Raw genomic sequence first — 25,575 nt, forward strand, 5'->3', positions numbered from 1 at the left:
TGGAAGGGGAAACAACTGACTGGACACAAGCCATTTATAAAGTCGCAAATCATAAGGAGAAGGTAGACGTAAAACTATTATTGTCAGCCTCTCAATTTCAGTTGGTGGTCCCTAAATGTATGATAAAATAAAGGCAGCAGTTTCCAAAACAGACATGAGGTAGGTACTTCTTCACACAATTTACAGTTAACCTGCAGGATATTTTCATATTGAAAATCAATTAGGCAAATTCATGAAATTGAACTCTACAGAGGACTGATACAAGCACTTCTGCAGCTGCAGAGCAGGCCTGATCAGAGAATTCTTCCACTGAGAAGAAACAACCAAAGGAGAAGATAGGAGGATCCAGTTCATGAAGCACAGGTGCTGGTGCTAAGCCTAGAAAGCTGGGAACAGTCCCTTTCATTAGCAGACAGCACTCAAAGCGCAAAGAGCACAAAGATCGGAAAGGCTAAATCTCTGGTTTGAAATCCTGTGAAACCACAGCCTAGACCTTCAACTTCATCCCAGACGAAGTTTCCACTTTGTCAATACACATGATCTGATTTCTCCAATGCCTATTGCATTTCTCCCTTTCAGGGTCACTACATCATAATCTCTTGAAACTTCCTTGCGTATGTAATATGCATATCCTTGGGAAGACCTTTTTTGTCACTTGCTCAGGTTCCTACAAGAATTCAGACTTCGTCTCTGATCCACTTTATTGGCATAATCTCACAAATAAGTATGAAGTCAAATACTATCTTCAACCTTGAGGACTTCTAGCCACTCTCTCTCTCTGCATCATTTCTTTACAAAACAGCCACCTCCACAGGCTTCATATGACTGAAACAGAGCCCCTCATCTGCCTCTTCACAGGAGAGCACTATGAACAGGTTTTCCAAGCACTCTGGACAATTCCACCATCCCAGTCACCAGATTCAGGTTAGCACCTTTGACTTAAGCCTCCCTCTTGGTTCCCACTGTGGTTTATCACAGGTCTATAAAATTAACCTTTTCAAAAAGGCCAGTCACAATCACATGTATTAATTTAAACATGCTAAAGGGGAGGCCAGCAACTACATCATAATCATTGACACCTAAGAAAGCTTTAACTTAATTCTATAATCTGCTCCTTTTCCTCACCCCCTCATGATGAAATCTATTACAAAATTTACACCTGAATAAGAGATGCAACATTTTCTGAGTTTGAGAAATCACAACCTATAGTTTAAGGCATTCTACAGACATTTCACAATTGATAGTGTGAGTTCTGCAGCATCCACCGCTCACGCCGGACATGCTAATATTAAACACGTAATTTTACCAGCCCTTTACAGCTGCAGGAAGCCTGCAGGAGCTCTGGCACAATTTGGTGGTACTCACTGATGTCTACTGGAATGCTCACTCCTACATAACCAATGCTGCCAACAATTGGTATGAGTCATGATACCTGACACTGCTACTCCCTCCTGTACACACATACACACACACTTTCTACGTACTGCAAGTCCTTCCTATGTAGACTGGGACCAGCAAGGGAATATCTATTTCTGTCAATGCTACAGTCAGGTTTCAGTAACACCAAGTATGTTGAATTTATACTCATAAATAGGTGGCTCTAATTCTTCTTCCGGTAGGCTACTAACATTGCTATATAGCGAGCCAACTAAGAAACAACAGCATCACAAAGCATGAGGACAACACAGCACTAATGTGTTGTGTTTACACATTAGTAATATGGAATACGGGTTTCAAATTGTAACTGCGCATCTTTCCTGTTGACAGAAAAAATTTGCAACCAAGGGCAAGGACATCCTTCAACACCCGTTTTCATACAGTAGTGGTAACAGCCACTCCACTCTGCAACTAAGTACCTTATTAGCCAGGTTTCAGTTCCTCAAATGTCAATTTTCCACAAAGGAACAGAAATACTGGTGCTGTCAGATTAGGCTAAACAAAAGATTTTTGTTGTTGTTCCTTTAATTAACCAAACAGGGCACTGCAAAGCCCAGGGATACATTAAGAGCCTAGCTGCAAGCAATACTTAAGCTGCATTCCGAAAGGCACCATTTATCACTTCAACAAGCTGTCTTTCTCATGCTTATCTTCTTTGCCTCCAGCACACATTTCAGCAAACCGCTCCCAGCACTCCTCTCCTTGGACATAAGCCCTGTGCTGTTGCCAAAGCAAAGGGGATGTGCAGTCCCTGCATACTGCAACACCTAATTCTTGACAACTATTTGCCTCTCTATTTTTTGCCAATGGTGAGCAATCCTTAGCGCCATCACGTGGCAGAACCATCGCAGCTTCTTTACTGATCTTTCAAAGAAATACCTGCCAAAAACCCAATCTGCAGAAAGTCATATGGGATACATCTGTCTGCAGAAGGGATAAAGACAAACCTAGAGATGGGACAGACTCACCTGTTGACATATACTCCTTAGTACATACTTGGCATAAATATCCAAGCTAGCTGTTTCTACAGTTACTACCCGACCACTGGCCTTCCTGGTGCCCAGCTCATCATCCATGAGATCATCGACACCTCCAGGGTGGGAAAAGCCAGAGCCTTTCAGTTCTGCATCTCCTACAAGGAAAGCACAAGTGTCACTTAATCATCAATGCTAAACCCAAAGCCTGACCCACAAAACATCTTGAGCTTTTGTAAACTCTGTGATCAGTGATCTCTCTGCAGCTAAGAGATACAAAGCACGTTTACATCTCAACCAAAGGGCTTCAGACAAGCCACATATCCACCAAAACGGATCTCCTCCAGCCTTCCATACAGCCAATACATGCAATACAGTGCCTTTCTACCACCCCCTAAAAAAACATTCTTACAGGTTCAGGCTAACACAGGTACACACCCAGAACAAAGACAGCTTTCAGCACTGCAAAGACTGCTCCATCCACAATACGATTCTGAGAAGCTGCCAGTAAGTGACGGTCACAGGAAGAGCGGATTCCCACCGTGGGTTTGTCTGCAAAGAGGACAATGGGGAAGGGCAATACCTAGCAAGAGAGAAAGGCACAGGCTCCAGAGCTGCCTGAGTTATGTGCCAGCCATTACTGTAGAATCCAGCTCAGAGAATCCTGAGGCTAGTCCTTCTCCCAGCTGTAACATGGGGTCAATTTAATTAAGTTTCACGAAGCATAGTGCCAATCCCGCTGTGACAACTGAACTATGAAATCCAAATGGGGAGCAGTGCCTGTGTCATGAACTCCAAGCTCCAACAGTACCCTAACCTAGAATACAGGCTAGGTTTAGAGATCTGAGTTACCAGGATACTGATGAGCAGCCAAGAACAGAGCTTCCTGGACTGTTTCCATCATAGACAAAAAGGGAGTGCTGTAAAATAACAGCTTCTGGCACCAAGTTAAGAGGCTAGACATAAAAAAAGAAGTAATCATTACTCTAATGGCTTAGTGACAGCAAGGCCACCTCTACTGGCCAGTTTCCTGCCTCAAAGGGCCTCCTTCCCTACACGCCTGGCTACCATGGAGTCACATAAATGGAAGGATATTGTTCTTTGTCCTCTGCAGAAAGCAGTGTATCAGGCTTCGCCTGCTTTATTCAAAGCAAGCAGGTCATGATCTCTAATCATAGGGTTCAGTATCTCTTTTCTTGGGGTGCAAGAGCCTCAGTACTTTCACAATAAAGAAAGGCTCCACTTTCATTCACTTACTGCCATCTTGCTGGCATGGGTTCAGCTGCGGAGTCTTAAACAGATGGAGCAAAATCCGGCAGGTCAGACGCGCTCCTGGTTCTGAGTCCTGCTCACTGCAGGCTATGTAAAGAAAACAGTCAACTAAGATTTCTTAAGCACTGGGACAGCTGACTCTCAATCCAAAAGCTATTCACAGTGCACTGCCCTGGAGCCACCAGTTGAGAAGCTGCAGCAGCCTTATTGTATTTACAAATATGGAGCATGTGCAGCAATTAACATGCAAGTGGGCAAATCCATCAGTATTATCCCCAATGACATGCACTGCATTCTGCTTGCTCCATCTTCCCAACTTCACCCTGTCAGAGCCTGGATGCTGCAATCCCCAGGGCAAAGCTAAGGTGGCTGCTGGCAGAGTAAAAGCAGAGTGACCCAGGCGCTGTAGGCCCAACTGGCCAGCTGGCTGCTCTAGCCCAAATGCTAAGCTGAACCATATCAGCAGTGGAAGGTGTACTGCTGGAGTTCAGAGCCAAGTACACTGGTCAGACAGTGTGGCTGATAACATCTCTCCGTGCTTATTTCATCTTGCACACAAATTCCAGAGAGCAAGACATTGAAAAACCTTAACACAAGCAGTTTTTGACAGAAACCAAAGGTCAGAAACTCTCTAAAGCAAAATATTCCATTCTTAAGTACCATTCTATAAAATAAGTACTGGAGGCATGTTTCACAACCATGGGATTCACAAAGTATCCATTAAGCACAGGCCTTTGGGCCAGAACTGAGACTAAGACCAGCTTTCTGTAGTGATGCACTTACCAGCATTGAGGAGTGAGGGGATAGCAGCACAGCGAATCAGGTCCTCCAGCAGCAAGCACTGCCGGGCAATGAGAATGGCAACAAAGGTGGCCAAGGAATCATGGAAAGATAAGTCACTGACCTGGAAGAGAGGAGATCAGCCAGTGATCACAACAGCCTCTGCCTCATTCCCTCTGTCAGCAATTCCTCAGCTTGCCTAGGAGCTGGGGGGTAGAAGGGCCCATAACCCCAGGTCAATGTCCACGATCAGCCCAGGCTGCAACAAACACCAAAAGGTAGCCCTGGTATTCAAAGCCTTTCCCCTGTCCTCAGAAGACAAAGCCTCCATCCCTTGTTCATTTCTGCCTTCTCCCAAGGGATCCCTCCACTCCTGCTTCAATTTCTGTTCCCCTTTTGAATGTTTGCACTTGCATCAACATTGCAGAGGAGATCATTGAAGCCACAGGTCCCATTATTGGAGGAACAGCACAAAGCTTTGAGCACACCCAGCCACTCGGCACTTAGAGACTTGCAGTAGCCAGTTAGCTCAGCACACAGGATAGCAATGTCGTTCACCCTGTTAAATAATGAAAAAAAGTAGAGTCAACTTTGCTACTCATACACACCATCAGGTCAGTGATTCACTAAGGGACCCCAGCCTTGCCTCCTTCTTCCTCACTTCTTCCCAAGACAGCCAAGGAATGGCTACTGGTTTTCTTACCCTCATCTAAAGATTTTACCATCTCAGTAGAACCACGAAAGTTCTGCCTCTCACCTGTCTGGATCATGGTGTCCCACACACACATGCATAAGTGCATTACAGACGAAACTGTAGCGGTTGGCTGGGTTTTCATTGAGGCTCTTGCCCAGGTTGGTGTATGTAAAGTTATGTGCAGATGGATTTTCAATAGTGTCAATCATGAACTCTGGTTCCCATAGCATGTTGGAGTCAGATGGCTCAACATTGCAGTAGATTGTGTTCTTCACCTTGGAGCAGAAGTCACTAAACAGGACAGGAAAGAGAGATTAGAAACACAAAGAACTAAGCTTCCACCGAACTCTGATAAGCAAAGCAACCCTGTGCAAGACAAGGCCTCCCTGGGCAAGAACACGTGGAAACTCAAGATCACTGTGTACCAACAAAGACTCTCCCAAAAGAGTGAAGCTGGTTCTTTGCGTGGAAGCACCTGGAAATTACCAGTGGGCTCAGTGTACATAGTATGGGAATGGCTACTCCAGGTCAGATCAGGGAAACACCTAGCTCAGCCCTTGGTCTCAGGACAGTTGATGCCAGAGGAGAGTTTAAGAGCAAGGCAGGCACGTGGCAATACTGCTCCAGCATCCTTCCCTACCCTGCTGCAACTTAGGGCTCACAGAGTTAAATATAATGCTCTCCTCAACAGATTTTCCTTCTGCAGATTTGTCCACCTACTTTTTGAATCCAGTAGATTTCTGACATTCACAACATGGAATGAGTTCCATGTTAACTACAAGAACTACGAAGTTTATTCTTTTGTTCTGAAACTACCATTTGTAATTTTCTATTAATTCCTTTTTGTGCTTGTATTGTAAGACATATTGAGCATTCAGTTTATTTTCCCATATCAACCAGAACTTTACAAACTTCTATCATTGCCCTTCAGCCCTCCTGTGGGGAGGAGATTCAGTTCCTTGTAAGTCATTCCAAACCTCTGGTCATCTGTCCACTCACCCTCCTTTGGGCCTAACCCCACTACATGCTTTTTGGAGTCTGTTGTCCCAAACCACAAGGCACAGTTGTACCACAACTTAAATGGTGGCCTAATGATGCTCTCTGGTCTGTTCTCCATTCCTTTTCAGACAATATATAACATTTAATTTGCTTTTTGACTATTACTGAACACTATGATGATATTTTCAATTATGTATCTGTTACAGCTCAGAGATCCTTTATCCAACCTGTAGTATATATCCATCACTACATAGAGTTTGGAAGGGAACAAGGACAATCCTATGTGCGTTATTCTGTGTTTCACAACACTAAACTTCATCTGCCAGTTTATCACCTGGTCACCATCACTGCGCCCTAATATAACAAGAGAAGTTGGCTGCAGGTTGTTGTACGCTGAATAACAGTTATATGAAAAGTTTTGATATCACCACTCATACAACTTCCAATGCATAGAACAGCACAAGCACTAGCAGAGCCCTATGGGACTCCTCGGGGAGGGATCACCCTCAAAATACAAACTCCTTCCCACTCCTTGTCTCTGTCTCTAACCTATTGTTTGCTGGCTAGACGATATTCCTTTTTATCTGTGGCCATTTACTTTAAAGCCTTGCTGAACAGCTTTTGGGAATTCAGTTAGACTAGTATCAGGTTTCTCATTTCCATATGTGTGATGACTCCTTCAAAGAACTCCAATGCACCTGTGACCACAGCACTCCCTCTTGCTCTCAGTTCAGTCTAGAGAGTGACTTCAAAGGCTCTCAGCAGCCAGGAGTTTAGCCAGCTGGACACCAAGGCACAAGCCACTCTCACAGCCCCTCAATGGGGGGTAACACTGAGGGTTAGATGTCCCTAAGGCACATCTGCACTGGAAGCACTAATAGAGCTGCGAGAGAAGACAAAGTGAAGCACTATACTGGGAAACAGTGCTGTCAGGAGAATTACCCCTTCACAGGATCATGTAAGCAAAAAGGCAGGGAGATCTGTGGACTCCATCTCTGGGCTGCTAAGGGAAGAGCTCCACAGAGAGCTGGTGGGTGGACAGTTCCCAAGAGAAGAACTGCAAAGGGCAGAAGGCCATGGAGTAAAGTAAGCCCACGGGACAGAACCTGAAGAGCCAACAGGGGCAGAATGAGGATAAGAAGCACAAAGTAGCACAGGAACAAACCCAGAACCAAGCAGAGCAGGTTCAGAAGCAGTCCAAGGATTATTAGGGAGCCGAGCACAAGCACAGAATAACGTTTAGGATGTTCTCAGTCATCAGAGTTTGGTAGGAACAGACCTCTCTACTTCTGCCCTCTAGGAGTCGGGTAAGAACAGACCTGTGGAGGTGCAGAGGACTACTGAAGGCAATTTACCAAAAACAACTTGATGATCTAAGAGTCAAGATTATACACTGGGTCATTACTGCCTGTATAACAGGCACTACAAGACTTCAGTTCCCCATTGAGAGGATCTCAGGGACAATCCCATCAAACAAGATCACGAGCAAAGCTTAAGCCAAGGTGCTATATGGGTCAGCACCCACTGCATCCCACCTGCCTCAGACTCACCTAAAGAGTTCCCCGAATTTACTTTTGAGGTGACTGCAGGAGGTATACAGGTCATAGAGATAGGCCAGGATACAGCGCTCTGCTGAGGAGCCATCTGAGCGGTTCATGCCATGTTTCACCACCCCACACAGACTGTAGAGAGACAAAAAAATGCTGCAGCAACATGAAAAGAAAATCTGAAGGAATAACGTCATTACATAGACATCTTCCTTAGCACACAGCAACAGTGTTCACTGGGTAACACATCCTGCCCCCCGCAAATTTTGTGAGCTGAACCCTCAGGCACAAAGTTGCTGCCTTTTAGGAAGGGCACAGATATATCCCTGCCCCTTACAAGCCCCCAGGAGATACGTTGCTTCCTTCCACACAGTGAAGGGAAGATTCCCTTACCCTTCGAAGACCTGAGCCATCTGATCCTGGTTCAAGATAAGGCAAGAGTGGTAGTGCCGCAGCACAGCCACGATGCACAGGCACAAGCTGGTGGTGTAGCTGCCAACAAGGTCGGAGGATTTCAGCAGCAGCTCTGCCTCCACCACGCTCAGTTCATTCAGCAACTGCACCCAATGACAGAAAAACCCTTCAACAGCCACAGGGGTAAGGTATGGTCAGAAATGGACCAGGCATACCACACCCACAGCCTATAGGACCAGCCAGGAAAGGGACTGGCAGGCACCTTCTGCCTAGAGATGTACCCCTGGAAGAGCTGGCAGCCCATACTTAGGCACAATGTCTCACTCAAGAGGCAGTACAAGAGGCTGTCAGTGCTAGGGTATCAGAGGGCGACTGGAATATGGCCACAGATAGTAGCAGGCAGCTTGTTTGATAATTCTGTCCTGCATAAATCTCACTCGGCTTCATTTCTAAGGCTAACAGCCTCAATTCCATCAGCAACCATAGCAAGGCTTCAAGAGACACCTGGCACAGGCTGCAGAAACAGCAACAGGATTTTAGCAGGATCCAGAAGGCAGCCTGCGCTACCATGTGCCAAGGATCCTTCCAGGGGAGCGAGGTAGGAGAGCTGCCAAAGACAAATGATGCCATTCTCACTCGGAACAAGGCCTTGCTGCAAGCCAGGGACAGAGATGCAATGCAAGTCCTTTGGAGACAACCCTGAAACCTCTGGAAGAATAATCCTCTGAAGAGAACGTGTAAGACTACCTACCACAAACAACCTATTCCCAACAGCTGCAGGCCAGGAGTACCGCAATGGCCGCCTAATCTGACCACCTCCATGACACAGGTCAGAGGGTCACCAATGATCCCAGGAGTGGCCCAACTATTGCAGCACAGGTCTGCTGCCTTTCAGGCTGATGAACCCCTCCCCAAGAAGCGTTTGAGCACACTGCACTTACCTGGATGGCAAAGTCGATAAGACCACTGATATTGAGTGAATACTCCATCAAGTCAAATATGAACTGCACATGCTGTACCAGAGGCAGGTGGTATGACATTCCCAAGGCAAAGCTGGTGATCTGTTCCAAGACGTTGCGAGATACCTGCAAGTGCAAGATGACACACAGTACTATCTCCCCTTGCAGAAGTCCCTCAGCAGGCTTTCTCCCTTTCCCTCCAGGAAGCTGCTCTCAGTAACACAAAGGGACACAGTCAGGGCCCAAGAAGGACAGCAGCCTTGAAAGTTTCATACCTGAGATGTGACTTGGTGCTGATCAAAGTGAGAAAGGTGCTGGAACTTTGCAAAGATATCTTCAGCTGTTGGGAATGCTTCTGGCTTGCTCTTTTTCCTCTTCTGGCCTTCCTCTCCACCTACCAAAGTTCAAAGGATCAGAAAACAGTATTAGGCTACCTTCCTCATCAGAGGAGGACTAGGCATCAGCCATCAGCACCTGCCAGTCCCTCAGCAAGACCAGCCCCTGCCATGCAGCATAACCAAAAAGCCTGAGTCCCACACCTTAAGCTGATAAGGACCATCTTGAATTCAAAACAATAAACTGCTGAGGAAGGAATTCCTAACCTGACAATGACAGTAAGGTTAACATCTAGTTTATCCCAAGTGAAAGTATTCCTTGCGGGGGGGGAAATACTTTCTCTCTTGATTTAGAGGTACACTGATTCCCTGATAAGAACAGACGTTCTGGATTGGAGATGTTCCGCCTCAAAACTTCTTTGTCAAAGCACCCCATCTTTTAAAGAATCATCTTTCTACCACATTTCAAGAATCAGACTAAGAAAGAAAAAAAATTGTAGCCAGATTCTCAGCTGGCGGAGGTCAGAGGCTTTCTATTTATTTTGACACAGCTATCCAAACTTCCCATCCTATGCATTTAACATGTGCCCCAAGCATAATGGCATACTAGATTTAATCAAGGTCTTTGCAAATATGCACAGGCTAAGTCCGAATATGCATAGGCAAAGTCCTCTTTGTTTCTTGTGCAAGGATCTAAATGCAAGAAGAAACTAAAATTTGAAAAGCCAAAGTTTTGGCCCGGGTCTCACTCTGAACCTGATATGACTTAATCCTCTTCTGAAGAAAAGTTCAATTAAACAAATATTGTCAAGCAGGAAACCAATCATCTTACTTGCTGGTTAGTATGTTTGGGAACAAAGCACCATTCCAGACTCTCAGAGACTGATACAGCTTACTAGGCACTGTAGATTATATAAAATCCTTTCACTGTGAGACTCCAGGCAAAGGAGTCAGCCAACTGGAAAGACACTCCTACTTCAGAAAGGAATGGCTTGAGCTCTACTAACCCGTCTCTGCAGTGCTCTTTCTGTTTAAGACTTTTAGAATGTCTTTGGTTATTTTCTTGATTGTATGCCGAGCATCGTCCCGTTGTTTTCCAACCCCAAAAAGAACTACCAACCGTTGGTTACACTCATGACTGCATGACTCCTCCTAGGGAACCAAAAGAGATAACTGCATTAGCAACTATGAGGCTTGAATACTTTAATCTTGTTTCGCATCTGGATCTCTTGAAGAAAAACGAAAGCTTCATCTCAGAATTTGTTCTGGGAGTAAGCAAGGAGACACGTTAAGTAGATCACCTCCTGCAGCAGTGCAGGAAAGCATGACTGCTCCTTACCTACCCACAGCAGTACTGCAGGGAAACACAGCGGCCTCATGACCAGAGCACAAGGCAGCAACAGGGGAGTGGTTATGAGCAGGTCTCATACCTGAGGAATAGGAAAGTGTGTTGCATACTGGATGTGCCGAGGCTGGTCATACAAGGATGCTAGCATTCCTTCCACAGACTTATCCTTCAGCAGAGGCTTTGCATCCTTTTCAGGATCTGGTTTCTCAGGGGAAGGGCTGGCTTTAGATTCACAATGCATTGGAGGAGAAAACATCTAGGGAGGCATAAGAACAAGAAAAGGTAGTTAGGGAACGTGGTCATGCAACAGTGAAGATTGCTTAAGGAAGGTACAACTGCTCAGGCCTAAAAAGGAGCAGGAAGAGGGAGGGTTGGAGAAATATAGAGTTCTTAGGGCAATGACCAAGGCAATGTGTTAAGACACTATTCCCATTTCCGCTTCTGGTCTACGTTGTGTATTGAGTTAAAAACAATGGGAAATAAATAACCACAACTTAGGATTTTGGGAACAACCACCTCCACAGAACAAGCGAGGATCCTGGTAAAGCCATGAGAAAGCCACACAGCTCTGCACATCATACCTGCCTAACATGTACCTTGAAAGACCAGAAATGACTGGAGGAATGTAGGTACTCAGGGATTTTTCAACCACCACAAGTTATTTTTATTACTAAGTACTTCAAAGCATTCTGCAACCATGAACTATGCCCACAAATATTATTAAGAACTGTAAAACTGAAGAAGTACTGAAGCCCACACAGTATGATGATAGCAGACTTTTGTCATCTCCCAGGTGATCAAGAAAACCCCTGTCAACAGTAACTGGTCACTCCCAATCTCCTGGTGCTATCATGGTCATCCATTTCCCATCCACTTCCAAGCAGCCCACCTCCTACCCTCCCCAGATGCTGGGCCAGCAGTGGCCAGAGCACAGGAGATGCCAGGAATGACTGGGACTCACTCTACTCTGATGGACCCCGACCTACATACACAGGTTATATGGACCTTTTTACAGTGTCAGCTGCCTTACAACCTAGCCACTTCCAGCATACTGGCTCTACAGTAGAGAGGGACTACTCACACAAAAGCAAGTCAGGTGCTGTCCCTGGTCCCACTACAACATACTGACCTACTTACTGAGTAGCAGGTAGAAAATGCAGCAACATACCGAAAAGTCTGTCTTCTCCATGTCATCAAAGAGCATGCTGGAGTTGTGGTCGATGTCCATGGGCTCAGAAAGACCTGTGTCCTAGGAACAGGCAGAGCAGCTTTACATCTCAGTGATGCACCACGGAACAAGAGAGTATTTGTTTACTACAGCACTCAATGTCCACGTGTGGACAGTGACAACAATATGCCAACACACCCATGGTGCCTGGCAAGTTGGAGCTTAATTCACTCAAACATCATGGACAGGCCTCACACAGCATCTCATGACATGCTGCTCTGCTCTGAGCAGTGCAAGATTTTCCTATCTACCCCTTCACATTCTGCAGGCCCTTTCCAGCCACTCAGAACATAGCCTTCTACTTTTGAAACTGAAATGCTAAGGAAATAGGCTGGGGGAAGGAGAAGCATGAGTCATTGGTACATCCTCCAGCAGGTAATAGCAAGGAGGCTGCAAAGCTGCTAAAAATGAGCAAGCACAACATGGGTACATGTACAGGAGGGCCGTGGTGCTTGTGCTCTCACCTCTAGCTTGATGCCACTGTTTCCCTCTGTCTCCTTCCTGTCATGCTCCTCAGCAGGGTCGTCAAAGGGTGAGGGCGGGCGAGGCCCATGAGAATCCATGGCAAGATCACCCCGGGAGATGAGCGTGCACATGTAGATGTTGTGAGAGAAGACATCATGTCGGATTAGCTCACAGAACAGCAGCACCAGGTTAAAGAACTCCACCTTTTCATTTTCCTTCCCAGGATCAGCTGAAAGGACAGCACAGTCAGGGCTATCAGAGCTCTTCTGCAACACTCTGAACAACACCAACCACCTAACCTAGGGCTAGAGAAAGTGTTTCCAGAGATCTCAACATAGTAAGTGACTGATACACAGTTCTGAGATTACAGCAGGGACTAAAAGCAGAAAGCCCAGTTTCAACGGGTGGCAATTAAGTTCTCTCAAGCCAGAAGCATAGGACTTTAGCCTGGAAGTGCCATTCCTGGGTGTACAAACAATTGCCTGCATCATTCAGGTTGTATCTTTTTCCTCTTAATCTGTTGCAGTACTTCCACTGACAGATTATTCCAGAAGTTTGTCACTTACTAGTTAGAAACCTCCCTCTAATTCTCAGCCTGAATTAATTCCTGATTAGGTTATACTCATTTATTCTTGGCCAACGCTCTGTTAACAGAAGTGCTTCTGCATTATCTTTCCATTATCTGACCCTCCAGGCTGCTTTCCCTCCCTCTCCAAGGTATGCTCTGGATCAGAAGGAAGCTAGAGCAAGAATTTAGGTACATCCAAGACCTACATGCAAGAGAACAGCACACAAATTCAAAGTTTGCAGGAGGGGGAAAGCTAGAAACTGGGAGACCACAAGTTCTTATTACATACTTAGCATAGGAGCTTGAGTGTCAAGGAACTGCATAAGGACATCCTGAAAGACAGGAGCACTGGCTGCTGAAAGAGAGCCCGAGGAGATGGAGCCCTTCTCATCCACAACTTCAGAGTCCCCACATCTCTGTAGAAACAGAAAAAAGTACCAACTGCTGTCACAGAGGAGAAACTCACTATCCATAAACCCCAAAAAAGAAGTCTTCAAGAGAATTTTCCTATCTTGCATTTATAGGAAAGCCATCATGCAGGTTTCTGTAAGCTACTGCACAGTCTCCAAGTATGCCAGTACTTCCACACTGCAATCACCTGTCTTCAAACGTATCCAAGAAATGGGATACACACCATCCCACAGGCTCATTTATGACCTACTTTGGATTAGATGGAGCAAATGCCATAATTAATAGCACCAGTGTTAAGAGGCATTGTGCTGATCAGCCTTTGCCTTTTGGTCTAACAGTTAGATAATCATAGTTAGGTAACCTCTGCTCTCCTTTACCGCTGCTAGCCTTCCAGGAATAAGGACTTACCTCAGCCTCTATCTCTGCTTGACGCTTCTCCAGGAGTTTGGCCACGACCATAGCCCTGTGGCGTCCAGAGCGTTTATAGCTGACAGCCCACTCGCACAGCAAGGCCACCACTGCATCGTCATCTGGTGAGATCTGGTGAGATATAAGCACTACAGTGAGAATCCGAGCCAAACAGAAGACATGAGCAGTCCTAAGGCCTCAGGTTGGATATAACAGTGAGTCTACTTCTAGTAGAGCACAGCCTGAAGACTGCTATATTCCCCTCTTCCTAACATGGAGGACAGGTATCAAGCTAGAGCCCTCCTACTTTGTCTCTGCTTTGACTCCACTTTGCAACATGAGGTATTGACAGCTCCTGACAAGTCTCCAGGCTAGCTTTGCTTCAGAACATCATCTCTCTTGCAGCAGCACATCTATGGAGTGCTAATCTTAGCACAGAGTGAAACACAGCTTCTCAACAGCATTACATAAAGTATGCAAACTACCAGTCCTGCAGCTCACTTCCAGGAACCAATGCAGTATTGGTTCACTATAGAATCATAAAATCATAGAATCGTTTAGGTTGGAAAAGACCTTTAAGATGATCAAGTCCAACCGTTAACCTAACTCTGCCAAGTCCACCCCTAAAGCATATCCCTAAGTGTCACATCTACATGTCTTTTAAATACCTCCAGGGATGATGACTCAACCACTTCCCTGGGCAGCCTATTCCAGTGCTTGACAACCCTTTCCATGACAAAATTTTTCCCAATATCCAATCTAAACTTCTCCTGGCACAACTTGAAGCCATTTCCTCTTGCCCTAACACTTGTTACTTGGGAAAAGAGACTGATACCCACCTCACTGCAACCTCCTTTCAGGTAGTTGTAGAGAGCGATAAGGTCTCCCCTGAGCCTCCTTTTCTCCAGGCTAAACAACCCCAGTTCCCTCAGCTGCTCCTCATAAGACTTGTTCACCAGACCCTTCACCAGCTTTGTTGTCCTTCTTTGGACACATTCCATCACCACCTCATCCCTATGGTCCTACACATCATAAATATGTCACCTCCCAGGCCAAGAGGAACGTGAACTGTGAGCTCTCAGGCTTCCAGACTCCCACAAAGCAGCTGCCAGCCCAGAATTTGACAAGGCTAGCATTTACTTCTCTCAGACAGATAATATGTCTTTATCATCAATCTGCTATCTGGACTGATGTCTTCCATCAGGAGACTCTCCTCAGTCAGCTGTGTGGATTCTCTCAGCTGTGTCATTCTCTCAAGCTTACACTTATTTGTTAGTGTAGACTTTCTAGAGCACAGACCCCCCCCCATTCTCACTTTAGTACCTCCCTAACTTAAGGCTGCATCAAATCCTTTTCAATGGAGACTGCATCTCTTGGCCAAAGGCCACTACCTAGTCAGCCCTCTGCAGACACAGGACAGTAACCGTGGAATATAAAAAAGAACATAGCCACATCCAAGACCAGGGCCCAGCTGCAAAGTCCCAAGGCACCTCATGACTGTCTTTGGTTGGACCCAGCCCAAATATCCTGTTATACAAGGAATCCAAAGAGTTGCTGAAGTCAGATCTTTCAAAGCTGTGACTGTCCAGAACTTCTAAAGTGTGTAAGACGCGGCCAATAGTGAAACCTAGAAGAGAACAGAGAAGAGAAATGCGTGTTTGGGCACTGGTACAACAGACTCTGGAGCAGAAGTTTCTGTGAGCTCATTGCTCAGCAGGCTGCCTAAGGAAAGCTGTACCAGTCAGGCAAGGGTCCACCTAGCTTAGTATTCTGACTCTCACAGCAGCCAACAGCAGATGTCAGGGGAAAGCATCAGAACACGGCACATATACAAGAGTATAGTTCTCTGATATACATTTCCAGCTTCCTGTAACAGAAACTCCCCCTATACCTGGGGAAACGGACCCATGCAAGATTTTGCTCTGGAAAGAGAAAGAGCTATTTGGTTTTCTTCACTGCTGACGGTAAACACCACCAGCAGCAAACACGAAAAAAAAATCAAATAAAATAGCCAGACAGGAAGTTTCTCAGGGTAACACATGGAACAGGGGGAGAGAAACTTTAACCTACAGCAAGTTACCTGCTGTGGTTTCCTGGCACTTGTCAAATGACCAGCGAACCTCCACAGCCTGGCCACGTTCCTTTATCTGCTGCTCAATTTCACGCAGCTTTGCCCGAACCTAAAAGCAATGGACTTGTGTAAACATACAAAAGGATGCCTTAGAAGTCCTGTGTACAAAATTATCAGAAAACAAAGAACATGACAGTAATTCTACTCAAGGTTAGATTTTGCCCATCTTCCAAGGACATCACTCTCTTGCTTATAGCAGAATGGGAGCAGTTAATTCCTTGGGAGTGAGACAGCACCTCCAGCTCAGCTTATCATAGAACATGAAAAGAAAATCCTTAAAGAGCTAAGATACAGTTATTATCCTGGACCACAGGAGCTCCCTTTTTTTGAAGGCTGCTCACCTGCTGTGTAAAGGCTGAATTCCCCCCTGGCATGGGCAAGTTAGATGGGGCTATAGGCAGGTGGTCCAATGGAGAGCCGGTCTTTATCCTGCTATCAGTCAATGAGTAATGCCACACAAGGGCACTTGGGCAACACAAAATTATACTCTGCAACAGATAGAAAATTGAGCAAATCAAGGTCAAAACAATTAAGTTAGACTACTTTCTACAGAAATAATCACTCCTTTATCCTACTGCCCAGGCATTCATCATCCCGTATACATATTTACTATTTGGGTTTTTTTTGTTCTAAGCTCTGAAAGAGTCTTTGGGCTAAAGACCATACTAGAGTAGAAAGGAGTAAACTAGTATTTTTGCTGCACTGAGTTTCTTGCCCTAGGTATGCTTAGGAAGACCAGAGTTTCACGTTATCCAAAAGCAGCAACATGTTGCTGCAGAGCTCCCTGCTGCTTCTAAACAGAACTTATTTTCTACAACTCACACTGTCAATGCATGGTCCAACCCTTGTGGTCCAGGAGCAGCATTTACACTAGTGACTTACAGCCCTCATCAAAAGTAAAGTGTGAAAAGAAATATGAGTTAACAGACCCAAATTAATTATACTATATTATTTAATAATTACAAGTATGATTATAGTAATGATTATAATAACAATACTATTATATATGCATTTTCATTCTTTTATGATCTTGTACAGATACCCACACAAACACAGGCAAAACTTCACTGAACGATTCCTAGGAAACACCCCTGCAGCTTCTGGCTCAAAGGAGCCAGACATTAAGACGGACAACCAAGGCTGTTTTAAACACTCAAACCAAAGAATCCATTGTATCTTGAGAACATTTGAGCAAAGGTTAATTACGTACACTGTTAGAAATGCATCTATTTCCAGCCTGACTTTACCCAGCTCCAACGTCCAACCACTAGATCTTATTCTGCCTTAGCCTTATCCACTATCTGCAGATCAGAAGATCTGTAGATCTTCTATCAGAAGAGCTCTTCTGAGACATACTAAAAAAGATCAGACAATCATTAACCAATTTGAACTTTTTAAGCAGGTTGTATTCAAACCCCAAATCAGCCAAATCTTTGAGGTGCATATGCTTATATATTTTCCCTAAAGTAAGCTCCCCAAAGAAAGGATTTTTATATTTAAAAAGACATGTCTTACCACACAGGAACTAGAAGAAAAACCCTAAACTTTTTTAACTGAAAGTGACCAAGAAAGACTTTATAGGAATACAAAGGGGTTATTTGTAACCCCCACATTGCTCTTTAGGCCTTGCAGACAGATCCTTACTTCTAGCCAACCATACTCTAGGAATTTTCTTTCTACCCTGTTTGAGAGCTGGCTGGCTCTTTCTTGATCCTGTCAGGGCTCCTTGACCTTAGGTTTCTCTGTTGAGCTGCAGGTTCCCAAGCTCCGTGCTCTCCACCTCTCCACCTCCTGCTCCATCCTGCACTCCCTGGAATCTCCTCTGCTTTAGCATGCTCCTTTCCTCCCCTGGAAGGGGCAATCTCCACTCTTTCTGCAGGGACCCACTTGACTTAGTCACTCTCCTCTTGAAGGAGAGGAACACAACCATGAACACACACACTGAACAGAACTCACAAGGACACTAGGGACTGAGTCCCACAGTGACACAACAGCATTTGCCCTTCAAACATCTATCAATAAGGCTTCAGCAACCTTGCCTTTTTACTGCAAGGTAAGGTTTAATCAATTCCAAGTATAACAATTACAAGTTTAGAGTCATTCCTTTTCATAGCCTGCTGCCACTCCTGAGGAGATTGGTCTGCTAAACCATTAAGTTCTTCCATAAAGAAGTGCGGTGGGTTGGTTTTTGTGCGTGCTGGTTGTCTGGTTTGGTTTTTTTTGTTCTGTGGAGATGGGTTTTTCTGATGAGGCGTTGTTTGTTTTTAAGAGCTCACAAAATTACAAAGCACTCATTTCTGGCATAATTTCCTTTCTAGATGACAATCTGTTACTGACATACACAAGACGAAATAACTTTCTTTCTCATCCCCTCTTCTGCAAAGCTTTTCCAGCCATCTGAGGCACCTGTGAAGAGAGCAAAAGGCTCTCTTCCAACCCATTTTTCTTACACAAGTCAGTCAAGGGCACTGCTACAGCACTGATGTCTGGTATGAAAGCTCTGTAATACGTCAGCAAAGACCTACCCTTTGACAATCATAGTTTGATATTTCTGTACTCGGGAAGTTGCTGACTCAGACTGCAATGATTTTCTGTGATGGCATACAATACAAACTGTCCCTGTTGACCCCACCATCATCAACCACTACTCAAACCTACCTGGAGGATGCAGCTGAGCCCATACACCACTGGCCGGTGCTGGGGGCACAGCAGTAAGTCGCTGAAAGGGCTGGGAGGAGGATTCCCTGCAGCTGGCTGAGGGGTAGGAGTTGAAGGAAGAGCGTTCCCTGTCTGGGCAGACAGGATGTGGGGTGGGTGCCCGCCAGCACCATCCAGTTGCATAGCAAGCCTGCGGGTGCAGAAGTAGGCCAAACGTCTGGACAGGTATGCAGACTGCACAAACTCTCCAGAGTACTGTAGGGAAGAGGGAAGAGGGAAAAACACCTTTGTTACAAGCAACACAAGAGAAACCTTGACCCTCCCAAAGTAGTGCAATCTATGGCAATGACTTAATGTATTGAAATGTACCCACACCCAGCCCTCCCAGGGCTTCAAAGGTCTGCCCACAATCTGTTGCAATAGAAAGAAAGAAAAGCAGTTTCCACATAGTGGTGCACAACAAGTTCAACTATCACAGCTAAGACATGGGCAGGGATTACCAAGTCCAGTGCAGGGAAACAGGGTAAAGGAGAAAGAAACAGAAAGGAGCAGGACTAAAAAGGTATCCTTGCATGAGCTAAGAAGGATGCTTGGAGGGACACTCCCCAGCATTCTTGGCACAAAATAGAACCCCTTAGGCGACAGGAAGGGGACTGACAACAGTGCAAGTCAGTGCTCTCCTGAAACAACCTGGGTACATATTTCTCACCCGCAGCAGCAGTGGTAGGAGCATTTTCAGAAATTCATCTTCTCCTGACCGTATCTTCTCAAAGCACTCGAGGACCCATGTCAGGAATTCATGCCGGTCCAGCATGCCATCCTGCACACAGATAAAGGCAGAACAAACGGACAAAAGCTGAAGCAACATCTACTAAGGAAAGGCAGAGCAGCAGCAGCTGCTTGCTTTCTAACAGTGGACATAACTCTAGAAGTTTGCACAGTTCTGTACCACCCCTGTTCTACTACTGAGCTCAAAACTGCATCCAGCCCTAACGGTCTATTCACAGAAGGAGAATATTCTGCAAAAATAAGTCACTTCACATTCACTTCCCCTAGGCTCCTCTGCTATGCACCTACCCAGCAGCCCCTTCCCGTCCCTCACCTGGAACATGAACATAGCTAGTTTCTCATTGTAGTCCCACTGCTTCAAAGCTTGTTCCACCTCTTGGGGCATTGGCCCAGATGGTGAACCACAGCCTTGCCCTGGGAGCTGTCTATAGAACTCCGCAATTTTCTGCAGCTGCTCTGACAGGTACTTCGTGATGATCTGTGTCCATTCTGGAGAAGAGGAAACAGGTTAGCAATGAGTGCCATGGTAAACAGAAGCAGGAAATAACCAGGCTGGTGCGCAAGTGGAAACCCAAGAAAGTTCCTGTCATTTGAAAAGTACAGAAAGACACAGAAAGAAAGCAAGTGCCAAAATATTAGCTTTGCTTGCAGCCTGAGGGTGGTAGGGAGGTAGAGGCATCCACAAAAATAGGGAACAAGGGATAAAACTTCTGTGTTTGGGGGGCAGGGTTACTTTGTACAAGAAAAGTTGGGAAGAAAGATTCCTCAACTGCAGTCATTGAGAATCAGCAGGCAGAGAGAAGAGGCTTTCCAGTGGGCAGCAGTATTAGGCCAGCCTGGTTTAGCATCCTCAATCATCTGACAGACAGCAGAAACACTGGAAACACTTCAACTCTGAACTTGTTCTTAATCTCTTTCAGGTACCAGTGTAAAGCCAAGATCAATGATTTTTTAAAATAATTGTTTTTACTAAAACCTAAGTGTATAAGAGACAAACTCAATACACAAAGTGACAGCATGATTACGCTCCTCTGGGACAATGCAGATAGCAAAACCCAAGAAAAAAATATGCAAGAACCTGAAACAAACACCACTTACAGGGTCAGCAGTAGGACAAACACCCGAAGGAACAGGAAAGTAAATGGAATAAATACATGTAACAAACCAATCAACCTCCAGAAATAGAGCTAAGAAGCCTGTGTAATTTTTATACCAAAATAAACAAGAAGGAAAAAAAAAAAAATATCCATGGACTTCAGCTGCTAATATTGCTTTTCAAAGGAGTGCGGTCAGGTCCTGTAGTCACAGCCATACAAATTAGAAAACAGCCAGGGGAGCTCTCCTAGACCGCAGTAATCTGGAGCAGGCCAGGATGCAAAGGATGTTAGATATGGGATCCAGTAAGGCTTAATAAAACTGGAAACACAAACAGTAAATAACATACCAGAATTCTCTAGGAAACTTACTTACTCACTTGAGAAGAAGCTAATTAGTCATCACTAAATTATAACATTTACAGTCTTTGCAGGGTAAGAAAAAAAAAACAAACAAACAGGTTATACAGCAGAGGAGCACGGTAGAACTTAACAGGGAGAAAGAAGAGGTAGGCTCTCAGGAAGTACTTGCGGCTGCTGAGACTTATTTTTCAACAGTGTACTCTCACAGGTGGGCCCTGTTGTTTTAGACAGTAATGCACATCAGAGCACTAGGACTTATCAGCAGGAAACAAGTTTATATGGATTTCCAGGCTACCTCTTACTATTTAAGAACAGATTGGGAAGGAAACATCTGGGACGGACAAAACCATTGCTCCACACAAAGTGCTTACCAATGAAGGGATCAATGACATGACGCTTTTTCACCTTGGTTTCCGTGATGGCAGCATAATAGGCACAAGTCATTTTGATGAGCCAGGCTGCTCTCATTACTGGAACAGTGTATTTTGCCAAATAACCAAAGACCTCTTCCTTCTTGCTAAAGATGGGCACCTGTAACAGAAGGGAGAATTGCAACCAAGTACTTAGATGGGAACTATTCCAAAGCAATTACACACACTGTAGGCACTGCAAGCTGTGAAAAAGGTAAAAAGGCAAAAAGTACTCTGTTGCTCTGTATCTCAAAAAACCTACTGCAAGAATTCACCTCTGGTCAGAAAGCAACAGTACCAGAGCTACATTTCAGTATAAACAGAAACAAAACAAATTGAAGAAGACAGAAAACAGAAATCACTGTAAATCCATGCCCTGAATCCTGAAGCTTTGAGAATATCCTCCAGAAAGGATATAAACAACAACAAAAGGTACAGACTAAGGACTGAGTCAGAAACACAGAGTATCTACTATACAGATTGAAGATAAAACTAAACAAAACAGAATGGTTACAGAAGTCTTGTAAGATCATAAGTAGCCAACAGAAGACTGTGAGAAACAGGGAATTGAGTACCATAGTAAGGATTTCATTAATCCAAGATTCAAAATCCAAGATACAACATGGAAGGATACCAGTGAAATCATCAAACTGCAGATCTATAAACTAGGAAGTAATAACACATCACAGGAAAAAGTACGACTGTGGGGCTCATTTCCACAGGATACTATGGGGAGCAAAAGTATGCATGTGTTCACAGAGGAATGAGACAAATTCACAGAAAACATGCCTATTTGGTAGGTATCTCAAGGTACCTGAACTACCGGCAGTTCAATCGTTTACTTGCTATGTTTCTTACATTCTTCCCAATTATTCTCTGATGTCTCAAAGACACAGACTACTTGGCTACCGACGGTCGCTGCTTTCACATCTAAGTCCATGAAAACTGACAGAGCCTAATGCAGGAAACTGGGGAAGGCCTTGAAAGGTTCAAGCTTTCACAGTGACCTCAGGAAACTGACAGCCAACATACAAAAAAGGATGCAACGCCTAAGGTTTTATAAAGAGACAGATTCTGGGAAAATCTCATTATTTTCCCCTAAGAGTGATTCAGAATGCCAAGGACCAGGCAAACTCCAGCTTCTAAACTACATGCTCTGCTACCATTTCACAACTGGGAGTTATGTTTTTCCACAATGCATACCTTGCTTATAGGCCCACCCTGATAGAGAGTTAGTTCCCCTTGCTATTAAGCCCGATAAAGTGGCAGACTAAGACCCTTCTTTCTTCTTTCATACTCTACAGAATTCAATGCTACCAGGGAAATATCTAGCCCTGGATGTCAGGGCACAGAAATGCTCTAGCCTGGCTTAAACCAAGCTATAGTACACATACTCTTCTCAGCTTAAAACCAGAAATATTTGTCACTGCAACAGAAGTCTGCAAAGTCACTGTCCTGGTTTCGGCTGGGATAGAGTTAATTTTCTTCCTAGTAGCAGGCATAGTGCTGCGTTTTGGATTTAGAATGAGAAGAATGTTGATAACATGCTGATGTTTTTAGTTGTTGCTGAGTACTGCTTATGCTAGTCAAGTACTTTTCAGCTTCCCATGCTCTGCCAGGGGCACAAGAAACTGGGAGGGGGCACAGCCAGAATAGCTGATCCAAACTGACCAAAGGGCTATTCCATACCATGTGATGTCATGCTCAGTATAGAAACTGGGGGGGTTGGCCGGGGAGCAGCGATCGCTGCTCGGGAACTGTCTGGGTATCGGTCAGCAGGTGGTGAGCAATTGCATTGTGCATCACTTGCTTTGTATATTATTATTACTATTATTATTATATTGTTATTATTATCATTACTATTTTACTTTATTTCAATTATTAAACTGTTCTTATCTCAACCCAGGAGTGTTTCTCACTCTTACTCCTCCGATTCTCTCCCCCATCCCATCGGGGTAGGGGGAGTGAGTGAGCGGCTGCGTGGTGCTTAGTTACTGGCTGGGGCTAAACCACGACAGTCACTCAGCTGATTATTTCCAGTAATTCTCACTATGACTTTTGAGAACTTAAAAAACCCTCCACAAATAGGAATGGTCCTAATCTAAACAACAGACCAAAGGCAACAGAGGCAGCTCTTCTGAAAAACATCCAAATCTTTAAATAAATCAGTTGTATCATACAAGCCAAAAGGCAAAGTTGAACACAACTTCCAAACAACAGATGAGGGGACCAGTTCTTTGAGAGGGGACGACTACAGCCAGTGCAGCAGAAATCCTGGATACGCTCTTCAAGCTGAAATCTTCAACAGATGTAGGGAGCAGAAACTTCTCCAAATAGTAAAAACCTTCTACTACACAAACACTCCATAAACAAGTGTAGATTAAATGCTCTGCCTGGCCAGGCAGCCTCTCCTGTAACGTACCTTCTTAGCAAGATGAGTGAGGGGCTTAGTTCCAGCCAGATCTGTGAACCAGTTGTTTATGGCACTCTGGGAACGTGCTGTCACCAGCCAAAAGTTATCCTTCTGATTCACCTGGGGTTTCCGTCTTCCCGTGTCAGGCAGCGTATTGCACCGTAGCTTTTCTGCAATAATACTGCTAAAATTTGAACTGATCTAGAAAAAAAGAAAAAAAAGGATGAAATACATTTCACAAGTCAAAGATCCAATCTATGTGCTCAAAATATCATTTATCATTCCTACCAGAAATCTCACCAGTATCAACTTTCAAAACACAAAAAACCTGCCAATAATTTCCTTTGTTATACTTGCAAAGAGGAATGCTTCTAGACAACTCATACAATAACTAAGCACGGACTCCAGTTGAGACAGACACAACTCTTTATAAATACTTGTCAAACCAGACAGAAGGCCTCTCAGATGGACAGATGTCAGCAAAGCAAAACAAATATACTGTGCTTATTGATTGCCTTCCATCCTGGGTCATTACTAGTCCTCATGTTGGGGAGGCCAGGAAGTTAACATCTTGATTTCAGAGACTGGAAAAATGGAGTTGAGGCCTGTTATATAACTCCCATGTTTAAACTGCCAGATGTTTCAACAACTCTTACTTCTCTTCTACCACGGCCTTAATGTAACCAAACCAATAAGAAAAAGTTTCCTGCTTCTGGTATCCTAGTCTTCAGCTTTAATTGCAGAATATAAGAATATAAGGAGTTCTAGATGCTGGTTTAATAGAGACTGCAAATACAGACCTGCCCCCAAGATGTACAGAGCAAGACAAGAACATGCACTGTCAGAGGTGGGACACAGTTCCAAAAGAATGCAGAACCTTAATTCTACAGGGACAGAGGGTTAGGTATTGAAACACCCACGCTAAAGGGAAGGGTCTCCAGGTTCTGGACATGAGGAAGGAATGAGACCCAGAAATGTCCAGGACCCAGCAGCCTGCTCGCACAGGTACCAGGCCCTGCCAAACCCCCACACTGTCTGGATGGCTCTCACCTTCGCTGGGTTGAAATTGACATTTTTGGCACTGCCATGCTCATCCCCAGAGACCGCCGGCTGGTTATTGAAGCCTTGCTTGACGTTCAGAGCAGTCAGCTCATCCTGCGGGGGAAGGAGGATCAGCAGGGCCCGGCGCGGCCCCTCCACGCAAAATGCCCGCAGCGTCTGTCCCGGCCACGGCACCTCTGCCAGCGTGGGGATGGGGCAAAGCAAGGGCCCGGCGGCTCCCAGCCGGCTTCACCCAGGGCCTCGCTGCAGGCAGCGCCCAGGCGAGTGCAGGCACACAGGAAGCGCGTGTCCCTCGGCCAGGCCCCCCACCCACAATCCGGGCACCCTGGGGGAACGGCCGCCCACGGCCAGCCACCACAGGGACGCAGGGCTCCCTACCCCCACCCCGGGGGCTCCCAACGCACCCCCGGGGCCTCCTCACGGCCAGCCCCAGCACGGCGGCCCCGCAACCCGGCTCCCCCCACATGCCCGGCCTCCGGACCTCCTTCTGCTTGGGGTCCTGCGGGTAGACGTCGGGCGGGCCGAGGCGCGGGCGCTTGAGCGGGCGGTGCTCGTAGCTGAGGACGCCGAAGGCCGCCATCCCGGGCCGGCCGGCGGGCACAGGCGGCCGGGCCACAACAAGGACCGCCGGGGCCGCACGCGCCTGCGCCCTGCGCCCTGCGCCCTGCGCCCTGCGCCGGGGCCGCCCGAGCGCCGCCGGAGAGGCCCGAGCGAGGCGCCGCTCTCACGGGCGCCGCCGAGGGGAGCCGGAGCGTCCCGAAGCCGGGCCGAGGAAGGACGGCGAGTCCCGAGCGCCGCCAGGGAGGGCCCGAGCCT

The 25,575-nt window shown here is 45.7% G+C and overlaps 1 protein-coding gene across 1 annotated transcript in view; it reads right to left on the reverse strand.

Annotated features, from left to right (window-relative positions):
* Positions 1–25,339, reverse strand: part of MED12 (mediator complex subunit 12) — a 38,417-nt gene extending 13,078 nt beyond the window's left edge. Inside the window, exons 1-26 of the mRNA XM_075720379.1 lie at positions 25,241–25,339; positions 24,748–24,852; positions 23,707–23,898; positions 21,246–21,405; positions 19,731–19,906; positions 19,338–19,448; positions 18,629–18,883; positions 16,312–16,458; positions 15,920–16,019; positions 15,330–15,466; positions 13,840–13,971; positions 13,310–13,436; positions 12,452–12,681; positions 11,928–12,008; positions 10,842–11,015; positions 10,419–10,563; positions 9,352–9,470; positions 9,059–9,202; positions 8,097–8,260; positions 7,707–7,838; positions 5,221–5,448; positions 4,878–5,022; positions 4,467–4,587; positions 3,669–3,770; positions 2,850–2,963; positions 2,406–2,569 (exon numbers count right to left, since the gene is read on the reverse strand). Coding sequence (XP_075576494.1) covers positions 2,406–2,569; positions 2,850–2,963; positions 3,669–3,770; positions 4,467–4,587; positions 4,878–5,022; positions 5,221–5,448; positions 7,707–7,838; positions 8,097–8,260; positions 9,059–9,202; positions 9,352–9,470; positions 10,419–10,563; positions 10,842–11,015; positions 11,928–12,008; positions 12,452–12,681; positions 13,310–13,436; positions 13,840–13,971; positions 15,330–15,466; positions 15,920–16,019; positions 16,312–16,458; positions 18,629–18,883; positions 19,338–19,448; positions 19,731–19,906; positions 21,246–21,405; positions 23,707–23,898; positions 24,748–24,852; positions 25,241–25,339 — 3,804 coding nt within the window. The remainder of the gene's footprint in view (positions 1–2,405; positions 2,570–2,849; positions 2,964–3,668; positions 3,771–4,466; positions 4,588–4,877; positions 5,023–5,220; positions 5,449–7,706; positions 7,839–8,096; positions 8,261–9,058; positions 9,203–9,351; positions 9,471–10,418; positions 10,564–10,841; positions 11,016–11,927; positions 12,009–12,451; positions 12,682–13,309; positions 13,437–13,839; positions 13,972–15,329; positions 15,467–15,919; positions 16,020–16,311; positions 16,459–18,628; positions 18,884–19,337; positions 19,449–19,730; positions 19,907–21,245; positions 21,406–23,706; positions 23,899–24,747; positions 24,853–25,240) is intronic.
* Between the last annotated feature and the right edge of the window lie 236 nt (positions 25,340–25,575).

This window comes from Pelecanus crispus, chromosome 13 (genome assembly GCF_030463565.1).
Source record: "Pelecanus crispus isolate bPelCri1 chromosome 13, bPelCri1.pri, whole genome shotgun sequence".
Lineage (NCBI taxonomy): Eukaryota > Metazoa > Chordata > Aves > Pelecaniformes > Pelecanidae > Pelecanus > Pelecanus crispus.